The sequence below is a fragment of the Geotrypetes seraphini genome, chromosome 14 (assembly GCF_902459505.1).
Source record: "Geotrypetes seraphini chromosome 14, aGeoSer1.1, whole genome shotgun sequence".
In the NCBI taxonomy this organism is placed as follows: domain Eukaryota; kingdom Metazoa; phylum Chordata; class Amphibia; order Gymnophiona; family Dermophiidae; genus Geotrypetes; species Geotrypetes seraphini.
In genome coordinates, this window is record NC_047097.1 from 849,541 (window position 1) to 861,805 (window position 12,265).

The following is a 12,265-nucleotide window of genomic DNA, read 5'->3' on the forward strand; positions in this document are numbered from 1 at the left end:
TACAGTGCATGATTCTTATGTCTGTGGTGCAAAGGAAAACAAAGTATACGATTAAGTTTGAGATGTAAGTTTCCTTATTATTCGAAGCCTCTCCACTCGTGTGTCTTAATTCAAACATTGAAAACCCTCTAGCACATGGGTAGTATATAAGTGGGGGTGGGTTGGGGAATGTATATCATTTGAAATAGGATTGATAATAAAAAGGGGGGTATTTAATTTATCATATAAGAATATTTGATTGTAAATACAAGTGATATGTGGAAATTGTTTATATTATGTTTAATTCACTTGTAAGATGCAAAAATGAATAAAGAATTATAAAATAAAAAAAGAAAAGAAAACCCTCTTGTGTTCACCACAAGATCACCTATACCAGTAGTAGGCAAACTCATTAGTCAAAAGAGCCAAATATCAGCAGGACAATGATTAAGATTTCTTTTGAGAGCCAAATTTCTTTTCAAGAACCATGTTTTTAGGAGTCAGTTTAAACTAGCTACTAACATTAAATAAAACAATATATCATCATAATAATAATTTTATTTGACAAAAAAAATATTTTTCCACCTTTTATTTCTGCTTTAATCATCTTGTCTTCACTCACTTCTTTCTAACCAGCATCTGTCCTCTGTCTTCCATGCATCAGCCTCTTCCATGTCTGCCCTCTCTGCCCCTGCCATCCACTGTCTGCCCTCTCCCCGTTCCATATGGCATCTTCCTTCTTTCTATGCTCCTTCCATAAACTGTCTCTCTTGTGCCCCTTCTCTCCTTTGTACGATTCATTTCAGCTCTGCCACCTCTCCATTTTTCTCTGTCACCATCCCCTCCCCTATACTCTGGCATCTCTCTCTTCTTTCCTTCCCATCCCACGGTCTGGCATCTCTCTCCTTTCCTTTCATCTCTCCCTTCCCATCCATGCTGACATCTCCTCCTTCCTTTTCCCTTGGTCTTCCCTCCATGTCTTGGCATATCTCTCTCCTTTCTTCCCTCCATGCCCTGGCATATCTCTCTCCTTTCTTCCCTCCATGCCCTGGCATCTCTTCCTCCCTCCATGTCCTGGCATCTTCTTTCATTCCTTCCTTTCCCTCCAGTTGGGTGCAGCAATTCTCTCCCCCTCTGCTTCCTTACCTCCTTCTGTCACCCTGTCTCCGGTCAGCAGTGCAGCCCCTAAGCGGATACTCCAGGCTCCTTCCTTTCCCTCCAGTTGGGTGCAGCAATTCTCTCCCCCTCTGCTTCCTTACCTCCTTCTGTCACCCTGTCTCCGGTCAGCAGTGCAGCCCCTAAGCGGATACTCCAAGGCCTGGCATCATGAACTTCTTCAGGCAGGAACAGCATTTACAATTTGCTGCTGTTGCTGGCTTTGGGCCTTCTTCTCTGTTGGGTCCTGCCTTCATGGAAACAGTTAATAGGCAGGACTCGGCAGAGAGGAAGGCCCGAAGCCGGCAATAGAAGCTAATTGTAAACACTGTTGCTGCCCAAAGAAGTTAAAGATGCCAGGGCAGACCGCTTCTCTCCCTGTAGCCGGGGCCCCTCTGAAAAAGAACATTTAGTGCTCCCTCCCATGCAAACCCCACAGACCCACTGCAAGACGATCGACAAACCTCCCTTCAGCACTCGTCGGCAGCTGCAGCACTCTAAACAGACTGCTTTGCAGTTCACAGCCTTCTGCAAGTGATTCCCTCTGCCATCAGTGATGCTGCAGAGGGAATCACCAGCAGAAGGCTACGAACTGCGAAGCAGCCTGTTTAGAGTGCTGGAGGGAGATTTGTCGGTTTTCTCACGGTGGGAGGGTCAACGGGGAGAGGGGGGGCCGGGCAATGACTCTGCTTGAATCCAGCGAGGGTGAGGGATATGCCCAAACGGCCCTAAAGCATCCCGCCGGCGGGCCTCCCCTGACCATTTTGGGCCCTATCCTTTAATCTGGCTCTGATGGAGCCATTCTCCCAAACTGTGGGCGGCTGCCCCGAAGCTTTCCCTCTGCGGTGATCTGTCCTGTCAGAAACGGGAAGTTGCAGCAGAGGGAAAACTTTGGGGCAGCCACTTGCAGCTTGTGAGAACAGCTGCTGTGTCGGGGCCCTTCTGTGCAGGAAAATTTTGGCTACTGGCAGAGCCGCACTCAAGTGGCTAAAGAGCCGTGGTTTGCCAACCACTGGCCTATACAGTGGAACCTTGGTTTACGAGCATAATTCATACATAGTAGATGACAGCAGATAAAGACCCGAATGGTCCATCTAGTCTGCCCAACCTGATTCAATTTAAATTTTTTTCTTCTTAGCTATTTCTGGGCAAGAATCCAAAGCTCTACCCGGTACTGTGCTTGGGTTCCAACAGCTGAAGTCTCTGTCATTTTGTTAAATTGTCTTAATTGTTTTTACCCTACTCAAATGTATTATGAATGTAGGCCGCTTTGAATTCGTTCCAGAAGCATGCTCATAAACCAAATTGCTCGTATATCAAAGCGAGTTTCCCCATAGGAAGTAAGGGACTCGCTTGATTCATTCCATCCCCTTCCCCCCCCCCCCCAAGGCCACTGGCACTACGCCACCTCATCCCCCCCCCCCCCCCGCAAAAAACAGCATCTCCCACCCACCCAAACAGAAGCCTTTACCCCATCTGGCACCAGCACGCAGCACCAACCCACAGGATGTGCCGGTGCCCGAAGATTCTGCCTCTTGCCTGGGCTTTGAGCATCTGCACCTCTGAGAGAGGCGGGAGCCAGAAGGCCTTGAGCATGCGCAGAGGCTCAAGGTCCAGCCCAGGCAAGAGGCAGGATCTTTGGGCACTGGCATGTCCTGTGGGTTGATGCTGTGTGCCGGTGCCAGATGGGGTAAGGGCTTCTGTTTGGGTGGGCGGAGGATGCCGGTTCACACGGGGGGGGGGGGGGAGAGGGCGAAGCTCACAAATCGAGTCAATGCTCCATTTGCGAGTCACGATTTGCTTGAATGTTTTGCTCGTCTTGCAAAACACTTGTAAACCGCGTTACTTGCAAACCAAAGTTTGACTGTACTTCGTAAGGAGTATACTCCTGCAGATGATACCAAATGCCAATGAACTGAGATCAACAACAGATATTCATTTTATGCTCACACAATTATGTTTTCTTTTTTAATTTGTTGTTTAATTTAGAGCGTGGTCTTGTCTTCCACAGTTCCAGCTTTTTAAAAACACATTTGTTGAAGACTGCTTTTATTTCTATCAACTTCTCTATAAAGCTGCCATAGGGATTCATCCTGTACAGCACTAGTTCAGCTCCTGTTATTTACTGGAGATTTCTTCCCCCCCTTCTGTTTCATGGTTCAAGGGGTTATTGGTGGGGGAGGAGAAACAGCACCACCCCAATCATATGCATGAACTAGCCCAAAGTTTTGCTTTTCTATCCACCAAGTAATTCATTGATTTTCAAAGCATCTCTTGCACAAAAACAGAGATTAACAAAAAAAAATCCTGAAACACCCTTTTATATATATCTATATATACGTATATGAAATAGTTAGCCTTTATTTGTGGGCATCCAAATAGACTAACTGACCATACCTACTACTTTATTCAAAGAATAAATCTCTTGTAATCCAATGATTACTCTGACTGAATTATTTCATTATATATGTACATACATCTGTGTGTGTGCATATATACATCCACACTCATACAGGAAGAGCCCTAATAAGTCAACTTTAGCATCAAAATAGCTAAGGCAATCCAGCCAATCAATCATCATAGCAATCTTATTGACAATCAGATTCAGACACAAATGATTGGTTGGAGAAAAGGCCTGGAGTGTTAGGCAAGAGGAGGTCAGGAACAAGGCTGTCATCAATACAGGGTCAGAAGATCTTGGGGCAAGCATTCCAGTCCTGCTTTTCTTTGCTTTCCCAGTAGCCCCCCTTATAGATGTGTGTCATTTCCTTGGTTATGGGATCAATCTTCTTTTCGAACCATTGTGCTCTGTATGGGTCTGAGACTGTTCCTGAAAAGAGCAGGAAAAAAAAAAAGAAAGGTTTTGTAACATGGTTTAGACACACTCCAGGTGTGGCCATCATTTTTACAAATGTTGACAGTTGCCAGCTAGGTTAGCTCCCAATATTCAGTGCTGGGCCATGTCTGGGCACTGGAACTGAATATCAGGAGCTAAGAGAATGGGCCCTGGCTGAATATTGTCTGGGATCCGCAGAAACTCTGGCAGCCAGAACCTGTATAAGATAGTTATGTGGATCCTGGTTGGGAGCTGTTTTGTTTTGGTGCTGCAACCCCCTCTCCTGGCTTCCTAGAAAGTTCCCTTCCTTCCTAGCCCATGCCATGTATAAGCTCCCCACTACTCCCTTGACTCACTGTACCCCCCTACTGCTCTGCTCCCTGATGGTCTAGTAGGGTACTGGGGGAGGGGGGGGCAGGAGCACAGCCAGTACTGCATCGTCCTCGACCGGGGCCGCACAAAATACTTCACCCCTGCATAAGCTATGTGCATGTGCACACAAGTCATAGAGAACACCTAACAACTGTGTGTGCTGTCTTCATTTTGAACACAGGCTATACATATGGAATAGAGACCGAAAACCTACGCACATGGGACCAGCAAAATTTAGAGAACATTGGCTGATGGCCAAGAATGGAAAGGGGGAGGAATGGGGACTTGTGTATACCGCCTTTTTGTAGTTTCACAACCACACAGGTACTTCTAGCATTTTTCCCTATCTGTCCTGGTGAGATCACAATCTATCTAATGAACCTGGGGCAGTGGAGGATTAAGCGACTTATCCAGGGTCACAGGGAACAGCGCGAGGGTTGAACCCACAACCTTAGGGGACTGAGGCTGTGTCTGTGCATCTCCCTCCTCCTCCTTGAAATGTAGTGATAGCTATATAGGGCAATGGTCCAAAATGAAATTAGTAGGCTCTCCACTTCCTGATCTTGGTACATCAGCACTTGAATATATAGGAAAATGGCCTTAAGACTACAGGACAGGTGGCTTCCAGGGAAGAAATACAGTTCTTGCAGAGGTGTATCTGAGCCATTAAACCTAATTACTCCCAGGATCATCGGGGAATGGTAAAAACTTGTTAAGCAGCTTAGAAACTTGGCTATGAAAAGCACCTTGGCCAATATTAGGTTCATATAAATCTATGATCTCCACCCACCAGTATATCTTGCTCTATCCTACACAACTGCACCACCTGGACATGATAGAGAAAATTTAAAGTGCTGAGGGCACTCCTGCAGCTGGCTTCCAAGCATTGATCCACTATACTAGTCAGGTCTTGGAGCCGCCAAACATATTGTGCCCACTGTGCATTATCCTCCAAATTGTAGCAAACTTTTTTTTAAAAAACTCTTCCCACATCACTGCCCTCCCACTAAGAAAAACCTCCCCAGTGAACCCAACCTATCCTGAGTGGGGCCACTACAGGCTTCAAAGAACCCATCTCACCACCCCCACTGCAGACAGGGAGGGATAATACCCCTCTGTTTCCTCCTCCATTGCTGTGTGGAAATTACTTCAGATATAGAACTCTTGGGGGGGGACTTCTTTCCCTGTCCCACCAACAAATACCCCAACTTCCTGGACTAATGATTCCAACTGTAGATCCCACACACCTCTTGCAATCATATAGAAATTTGCATATGAAAACCTCCAATCTACCTGCACAGGTCTTTACAGGGACCTTGAGAAGAGCGTGGATAATCCAGACTAGTGCTGCCTGATTCAGGGGAAAAAAATTTTGATTCGATTCAGACTATTGAATCGATTTTTCGATTCGATTCTCCTGGCCAATTGGGTGTTTTTTTCTTTTTTTTTAAATCTTTATTCCTTTTTATTTCTCTCAACAAGTGTACAATATTATTACAATCCTGGTGGGTTCATTTTATACCCTCTTCACCTCAATTAGTTTTTTTAAAAAATCGGCCTCATCGGTTTGGTTACCAATTCTCCCCCCTTGCCAGACAATTTGCACCCGAGTGCTCAGAGAACTGAGCGATGTCCTGGCGAAACCGTTGGCTGAGCTATTCAATCTCTCCCTAAGTAAGGGGAAAGTTCCCCTGGACTGGAAATTAGCTAATGTCGTTCCTCTGCATAAAAAGGGTTGTAGGGCAGAAGCTGCGAATTATAGACCGGTGAGTCTCACATCAACAGTGTGCAAACTCATGGAAACACTAATTAAAAGCAAATTGGACACGATCTTGAATGAAGGGAATCTTCGGGATCCCAGTCAGCATGGATTCACCAAGGGTAGGTCCTGCCAATCCAATCTCATCAGCTTCTTTGACTGGGTAATAAGAAAGTTGGACTTGGGAGAGTCTTTGGACGTCGTGTACCTGGACTTCAGGAAAGCTTTTGACAGTGTCCCACACCGCAGGCTGCTAAACAAGATGGAATCGATGGGGTTAGGAGAGACACTAACTGCATGGGTCAATGATTGGCTGAGTGGCAGACTTCAGAGGGTGGTGGTTAATGGTACCCTCTCTAAAACATCGGAGGTGACCAGTGGAGTGCCGCAGGGCTCGGTCCTGGGTCCACTCCTTTTCAACATATTCATAGGGGATCTGACTCAAGGGCTTCAAGGTAATATAACACTATTCGCCGATGACGCCAAACTATGTAATATAGTAAGTGAATGCAGTTTACAGAATTATATGGCGCAGGACCTGCTTACATTGGAAAGTTGGTCCTCAACCTGGCAACTAGGCTTCAATGCTAAGAAATGTAAGGTCATGCACCTCGGAAGCGGAAATCCATGCAGGACGTACTTCTTGAACGGAGAAACTTTAACTAGGACTTCAGCAGAACGAGATTTAGGAGTAATCATCAGTGCAGACATGAAAACTGCCAATCAAGTGGAGAAGGCTTCATCTAAGGCAGGGCAGATATTGGGTTGTATCAATAGAAGTTTCGTCAGCCGAAAGCCTGAAGTCATAATGCCGCTGTACAGGGCCATGGTGAGACCTCATCTGGAGCACTGTGTGCAATTCTGGAGACCACATTACAGTAAAGATGTGCGCAGAATTGAATTGGTTCAGCGGACGGCCACCAGGATGATCTCGGGGCTCAAGGGTCTCTCGTACGAAGAGAGACTGAACAAATTGCAGCTCTACACTCTCGAGGAACGTAGAGAGAGAGGAGACATGATCGAAACATTTAAGTACCTCACGGGACGTGTCGAAGTGGAAGATGATATTTTCTTTCTCAAGGGACCCTCGGCCACAAGAGGGCACCCGCTCAAACTCAGGGGCGGAAAATTTCATGGCGACACCAGAAAGTATTTCTTCACAGAGAGTGGTTGATCATTGGAACAAGCTTCCAGTGCAGGTGATCGAGGCAGACAGCGTGCCAGACTTTAAGAATAAATGGAATACCCATGTGGGATCCCTACGAGGGTCAAGATAAGGAAATTGGGTCATTAGGGCATAGACAGGGGGTGGGTAAGCAGAGTGGGCAGACTTGATGGGCTGTAGCCCTTTTATGCCGTCATCTTCTATGTTTCTATGAGCGGCAGCGCTGCTTCTTGTTGGCTGTCCACTGCCGCTGCTGCTCCTGCATTGGGGGAGAGGGTCAGTCAGGAAGAGCTGCATAGGCCTCCCACCTGGTCTCCCGCTCTTACCTTAAGATAATCGGCAGCCTGCAGAGGGGATCGCGGTGCTGTAACTATCTTTGCAGGTTGCCGTCATCCTCAGCACCACGTTCCCTGACAGGATCGTAGCAGAGCCAATGTGGTGCTGAGGATGACGGCAACCTGCAAAGATCGTTACAGCACCGCAATCCTCCTGCAGGCTGCCGATTATCTTTTTTTTTTTTTTTAATTCTTTATTCATTTTATAATTCACAAGTGTACAGTAAATATCAAACAATTAGAATACAATATCACTTGAAAATCTACCATATCATACACCAAAAAGATATATCCCCACCCCCTCCCACTTCCATATACAATAAAAAATATACCACATGAATGCCGATTATCTTAAGGTAAGAGCGGGAGACCAGGTGGGAAGCCGTAGGATGCTGCAAAGGCCTATGCAGCTCTTCCTGACTGACCCCCCCCCAATGCAGGAGCAGCGGTGGACAGCCAGCAAGAAGGGGGGAGGGTTGGTAACCAAATCGGCAAGGCCGATTTAAAAAAAAACAACTAATCAATTTGAATCAATGCACTCGATTCGAATCGGAAATCAGGCAGCACTAATCTAGAACCTCCAATGACACTCACAGGAAATCTAAACCTAGAACATGGGAGGACCGTGAGCAGACCATTGCCTGTTCCTAATGATCAGCTGACCCTTGCATACTGTTGACAGCAGCGTCTTACTAGCCATTAGCTTCTTACCATCCTCACCAGCTGCTTTTGCAGCCTCAGCTTCTCTTCTTCTGCGGACAGTTCGCTGCTTCTCTTCTAGTCGCTGTTTCTCAGCATTGGCTTCATCCCAGCGCCCATTCTCCATAAGCCTCTGATCAGGACGTAATCGGCTGTCAGTGGGTGCAACACCTTCTTCCGGAGCATTGAGTATTAAAGCCAGCTCTGAGAAGTAATACATGTTCTCTGCATTCTTCCTGTGATAGTAATGGGAGGGGGAGAAATCCCCCCAAAATCATGAGGCTTTGTGAAAAGAGGCAAAGACAATAAAAAAAAGGAAAGGAAAAGCAGAGAATGACACAGAAAACAGAGTAATGAAAGAGGCAGAAGCAGAGAGAGGAAAGGAATGGGAGTATAGAGATGAACAGGAAGAAAGGAAGAAGAAATACATAAATAAAAATAAGATAGTCGAAACAAAGTATGTTTCCGTTCCTTCTGCATCAATTGATGCTGGAATGCACTTGATACTCACGGCAATAAATTTCTTTTCCATAACATGACACGGTTCTCCTCCATTCGCACTTCTGCATTGTTTTCTGTGTTGCTGCTCCCTTGTATTACTTGAAAACAGTCCATCTTCTCATCCCAAGTCCCTAGCAGTACGTAACGCACTTTCCCCAGGGAATCTGTCACCTCTCCAGTAACCTGAAGGGAAATAACAGAAACTTACATTGCTTGGCAAATCGTAAGCTCTAGCGTTTCTAAGGCCACCACTGGCGCTATGCCTGGATATTCCAGGCACGCGTAGGTGGCTCTCACTTATCCAGTAGAGCAATATATGAAACCTAACCGACGGTTATGCAAAGCTGACTCCACACCACCTTGACCTTTTCTGGTTAGTGATGATATTCAGCAACTCTATCCAGTTAAGTTTGTTTATTTATCCCCCACCCTTATCCAGGGCGAGTTACACATTTACATACAAATTAAGGCATTACAGAAGAAAGGATTTATGTGGACATAAAACCACAGAAAAATGAAGGCAGATAAAGACCATATGGCCTATCTAGTAAAAGGTGTGTGCAGGGAGGATAAGGCCATAGCGGAGAGGCTGAATTCTTTGTTTAGGTCTTTACAGAAGAAGATAAGAACATAAGAGTTGCCTCCGCCGAGGCAGACCAGAGGTCCATCACGCCCAGCGGTCCGCTCCCGCGGCGGCCCATCAGGCCTATTGCCTGAGCAGTGGTCCCTGACTATTCCTATGACCTACCTCTATTCCTATCTGTACCCCTCAATCCCTTTATCCTCTAGGAACCTATCCAATCCTTGTTTGAAGCCCTGTAACGTGCTCCGGCCTATCACAGCCTCCGGAAGCGCGTTCCATGTATCCACCACCCTTTGGGTGAAAAAGAACTTCCTAGCGTTTGTTCTAAACCTGTCCCCTTTCAATTTCTCCGAGTGCCCCTTTGTACTTGTGGTTCCCCATAATTTGAAAAATCTGTCCCTGTCTACCTTTTCTATGCCCTTCAGGATCTTGAAGGTTTCTTTTTTTTTAAAATTTCTTTATTCTTTTTCAAACTTACATCAAGTGCACAAAAAGAACAACATGAAATACTATCGTACAACACTTGAACATCATACATTATATTCTTAATATGTAAATTAATTAAAAACCCTCCCCCCTCCCATCTTTCTATACAATCATTAAAACTATCATTTCCTTCAAAATTTCAATTTTGCTACATCTTATCTTCCAATCTCCCACCCCCCTATGTATATTATCAAAGAAAAATGATGCCTATTCACTACAAAAATCAACCATCGGTCTCCATATCTTTAAAAAATTTTTATAACTTCCTTTCTGTATTGCAATTGCTCTTTCCATCTTGTAAATATGACACAGGGAATTCCACCAAAACGTATAATTGAGATTACTATAATTTTTCCAGTTGTTAGTAATATGTAGCATAGCAACACCCGTCATTATCATCAAAAGTTTATTGTTATGTGCTGATAATTGACTCTTTTTCCTCATAGACATACCGAACAGAACAGTATCGTATGATATTTCCACATGATTTTCCAATAAGCAATTTATTTGAGACCAAATTGAATTCCAAAAATTCCTAATGCAGGGGCAATAAAAAATTAGATGATCCAATGTCCCCACTTCTAGATTACAGTGCCAGCATCTATTAGGTTTAGAGCTATCCAACTTTTGTAAACGAACTGAGGTCCAAAAAGCTCTATGTAATAAAAAGAACCAAGTTTGTCTCATAGATGCTGACACTGTACATCTCATTCTCCAAGACCAAATCCGTGGCCATTGAGAAGCAGAAATATTATGCTTAATCTCAATGCTCCAAATGTCTCTCAGACCAGTTTTTGGCTTTTTATTTAAAAATCCAGATAATAATTTATACCACTGTGCGGCTAGGTGTCCCATGAAATCAGCCTGGAAACATAGGAACTCCAAACTATATTGAGTATTAAGAGTTTTCCATTCAGGGAACCCCACCTGAATAGCCTGCTTCAGCTGCAACCATTTAAAACTTTGTGATTTATCAAGACCGAATCTAATTTGCAATTGTGAAAAGTCAAGCAGTTTACCATTTAAAATAACATCATTTAAAGTTCTTATGCCTGCTATAATCCAGTGTTTCCATAAGATTTGAGCTCCGCCAATTCGAATCCTGGAGTTTATCCATAAAGATTGATTTGTTGATTTGCTTATTGGAATAGATGTTAGATTACTAATGTATGTCAAAGTTTTCCATGTATCAATCAAAATTCTGTTCTGTTTATATCTTCTAGGCATTTTTATACTAACAACATGAACTAAATGTAAATGAAACATAAGACGCCACTCCAAATATAACCAATCTGGAGCATTATCATAGAGTTCTGGGAGGATCCAATACATACCCTGGCTTAAAATATAGGCTTGATGGTACCTATAAAAGTTTGGAAATTTAACCCCTCCCTCCTCAATTGGCTTTTGTAGAGATACTAGAGCAATCCTAGGTCTTTTACCCAGCCAAATAAATTTTGTAAGAATACCATTAAGTTTTTTTATAAAATGACCCCTGAAAAAATATTGGTATCATACTCATTTGGTAACAAACTACAGGCAGAATCATCATTTTAATTGTTTGCACTCTCCCCCACCATGAAAGATGTAACGGATTCCAATGCTCACATACTTCTGTTATTTTTTTTAATAAAAGTTTTTCATTCTCTTTCAAAGTATCTTCCAACGTCTTTTTTATCATTATACCTAAATATTTTAATCCCTCTTCTTTCCAGGTAAATGAAAAAGCATCAAATAAACCTTTAGTACAATGTACATTAAGAGGAAGAATCTCAGACTTATTCCGATTGATTTTATATCCTGAAAATTTTCCAAATGTATCAATCAACTCCAATAAACATGGAATGGTAGATTCAGGATTCCTCAAATACAGCAATATGTCATCCGCATATGCTGAAACTTTATATTCTCTATCAGAAAAGAGAATACCCTGTATCCCCCTTGCTTGTTGAATGGCCAATAACAAGGGTTCTAATACAATATCAAAAAGCAAAGGAGATAACGGACAACCCTGTCTAACCCCCCTCCGCAAAGTAAACCGATCAGAGAAACTATTATTAATGTACAATCTTGCAGAAGGGGAGCTATACAAAGCTTGAATCATTTGAATAAATCCCGGACCAATACCAAACCAACCAAGTGCTTGATACATAAAAGACCATTCAACTCTGTCAAACGCTTTTTCCGCATCTAAAGAAATGGAAAAAAACGGATCTGCAATTTCTTTAGATAAATTTAACATATGAAAAGCCAATCTAGTATTATCAGAGGAGTGTCTTTTTGCCACGAAACCAGTTTGATGCATATCAATGATAAAAGGGAGAGCCTTAGCTAATCGTAAAGCCAAAATCTTGGCCAAAAGTTTACCATCCACATTTATTAATGAAATGGGCCT

General features: G+C 43.7%; 1 protein-coding gene across 1 annotated transcript in view; it reads right to left on the minus strand.

The window, feature by feature from the left end:
• Positions 1-3,093: 3,093 nt before the first annotated feature.
• OSBP (oxysterol binding protein) overlaps positions 3,094-12,265 on the minus strand; it is an 85,788-nt gene continuing 76,616 nt past the window's right edge. Inside the window, exons 12-14 of the mRNA XM_033920969.1 lie at positions 8,812-8,984; positions 8,313-8,536; positions 3,094-3,964 (exon numbers count right to left, since the gene is read on the minus strand). Coding sequence (XP_033776860.1) covers positions 3,822-3,964; positions 8,313-8,536; positions 8,812-8,984 — 540 coding nt within the window. The 3' untranslated portion in view covers positions 3,094-3,821. The remainder of the gene's footprint in view (positions 3,965-8,312; positions 8,537-8,811; positions 8,985-12,265) is intronic.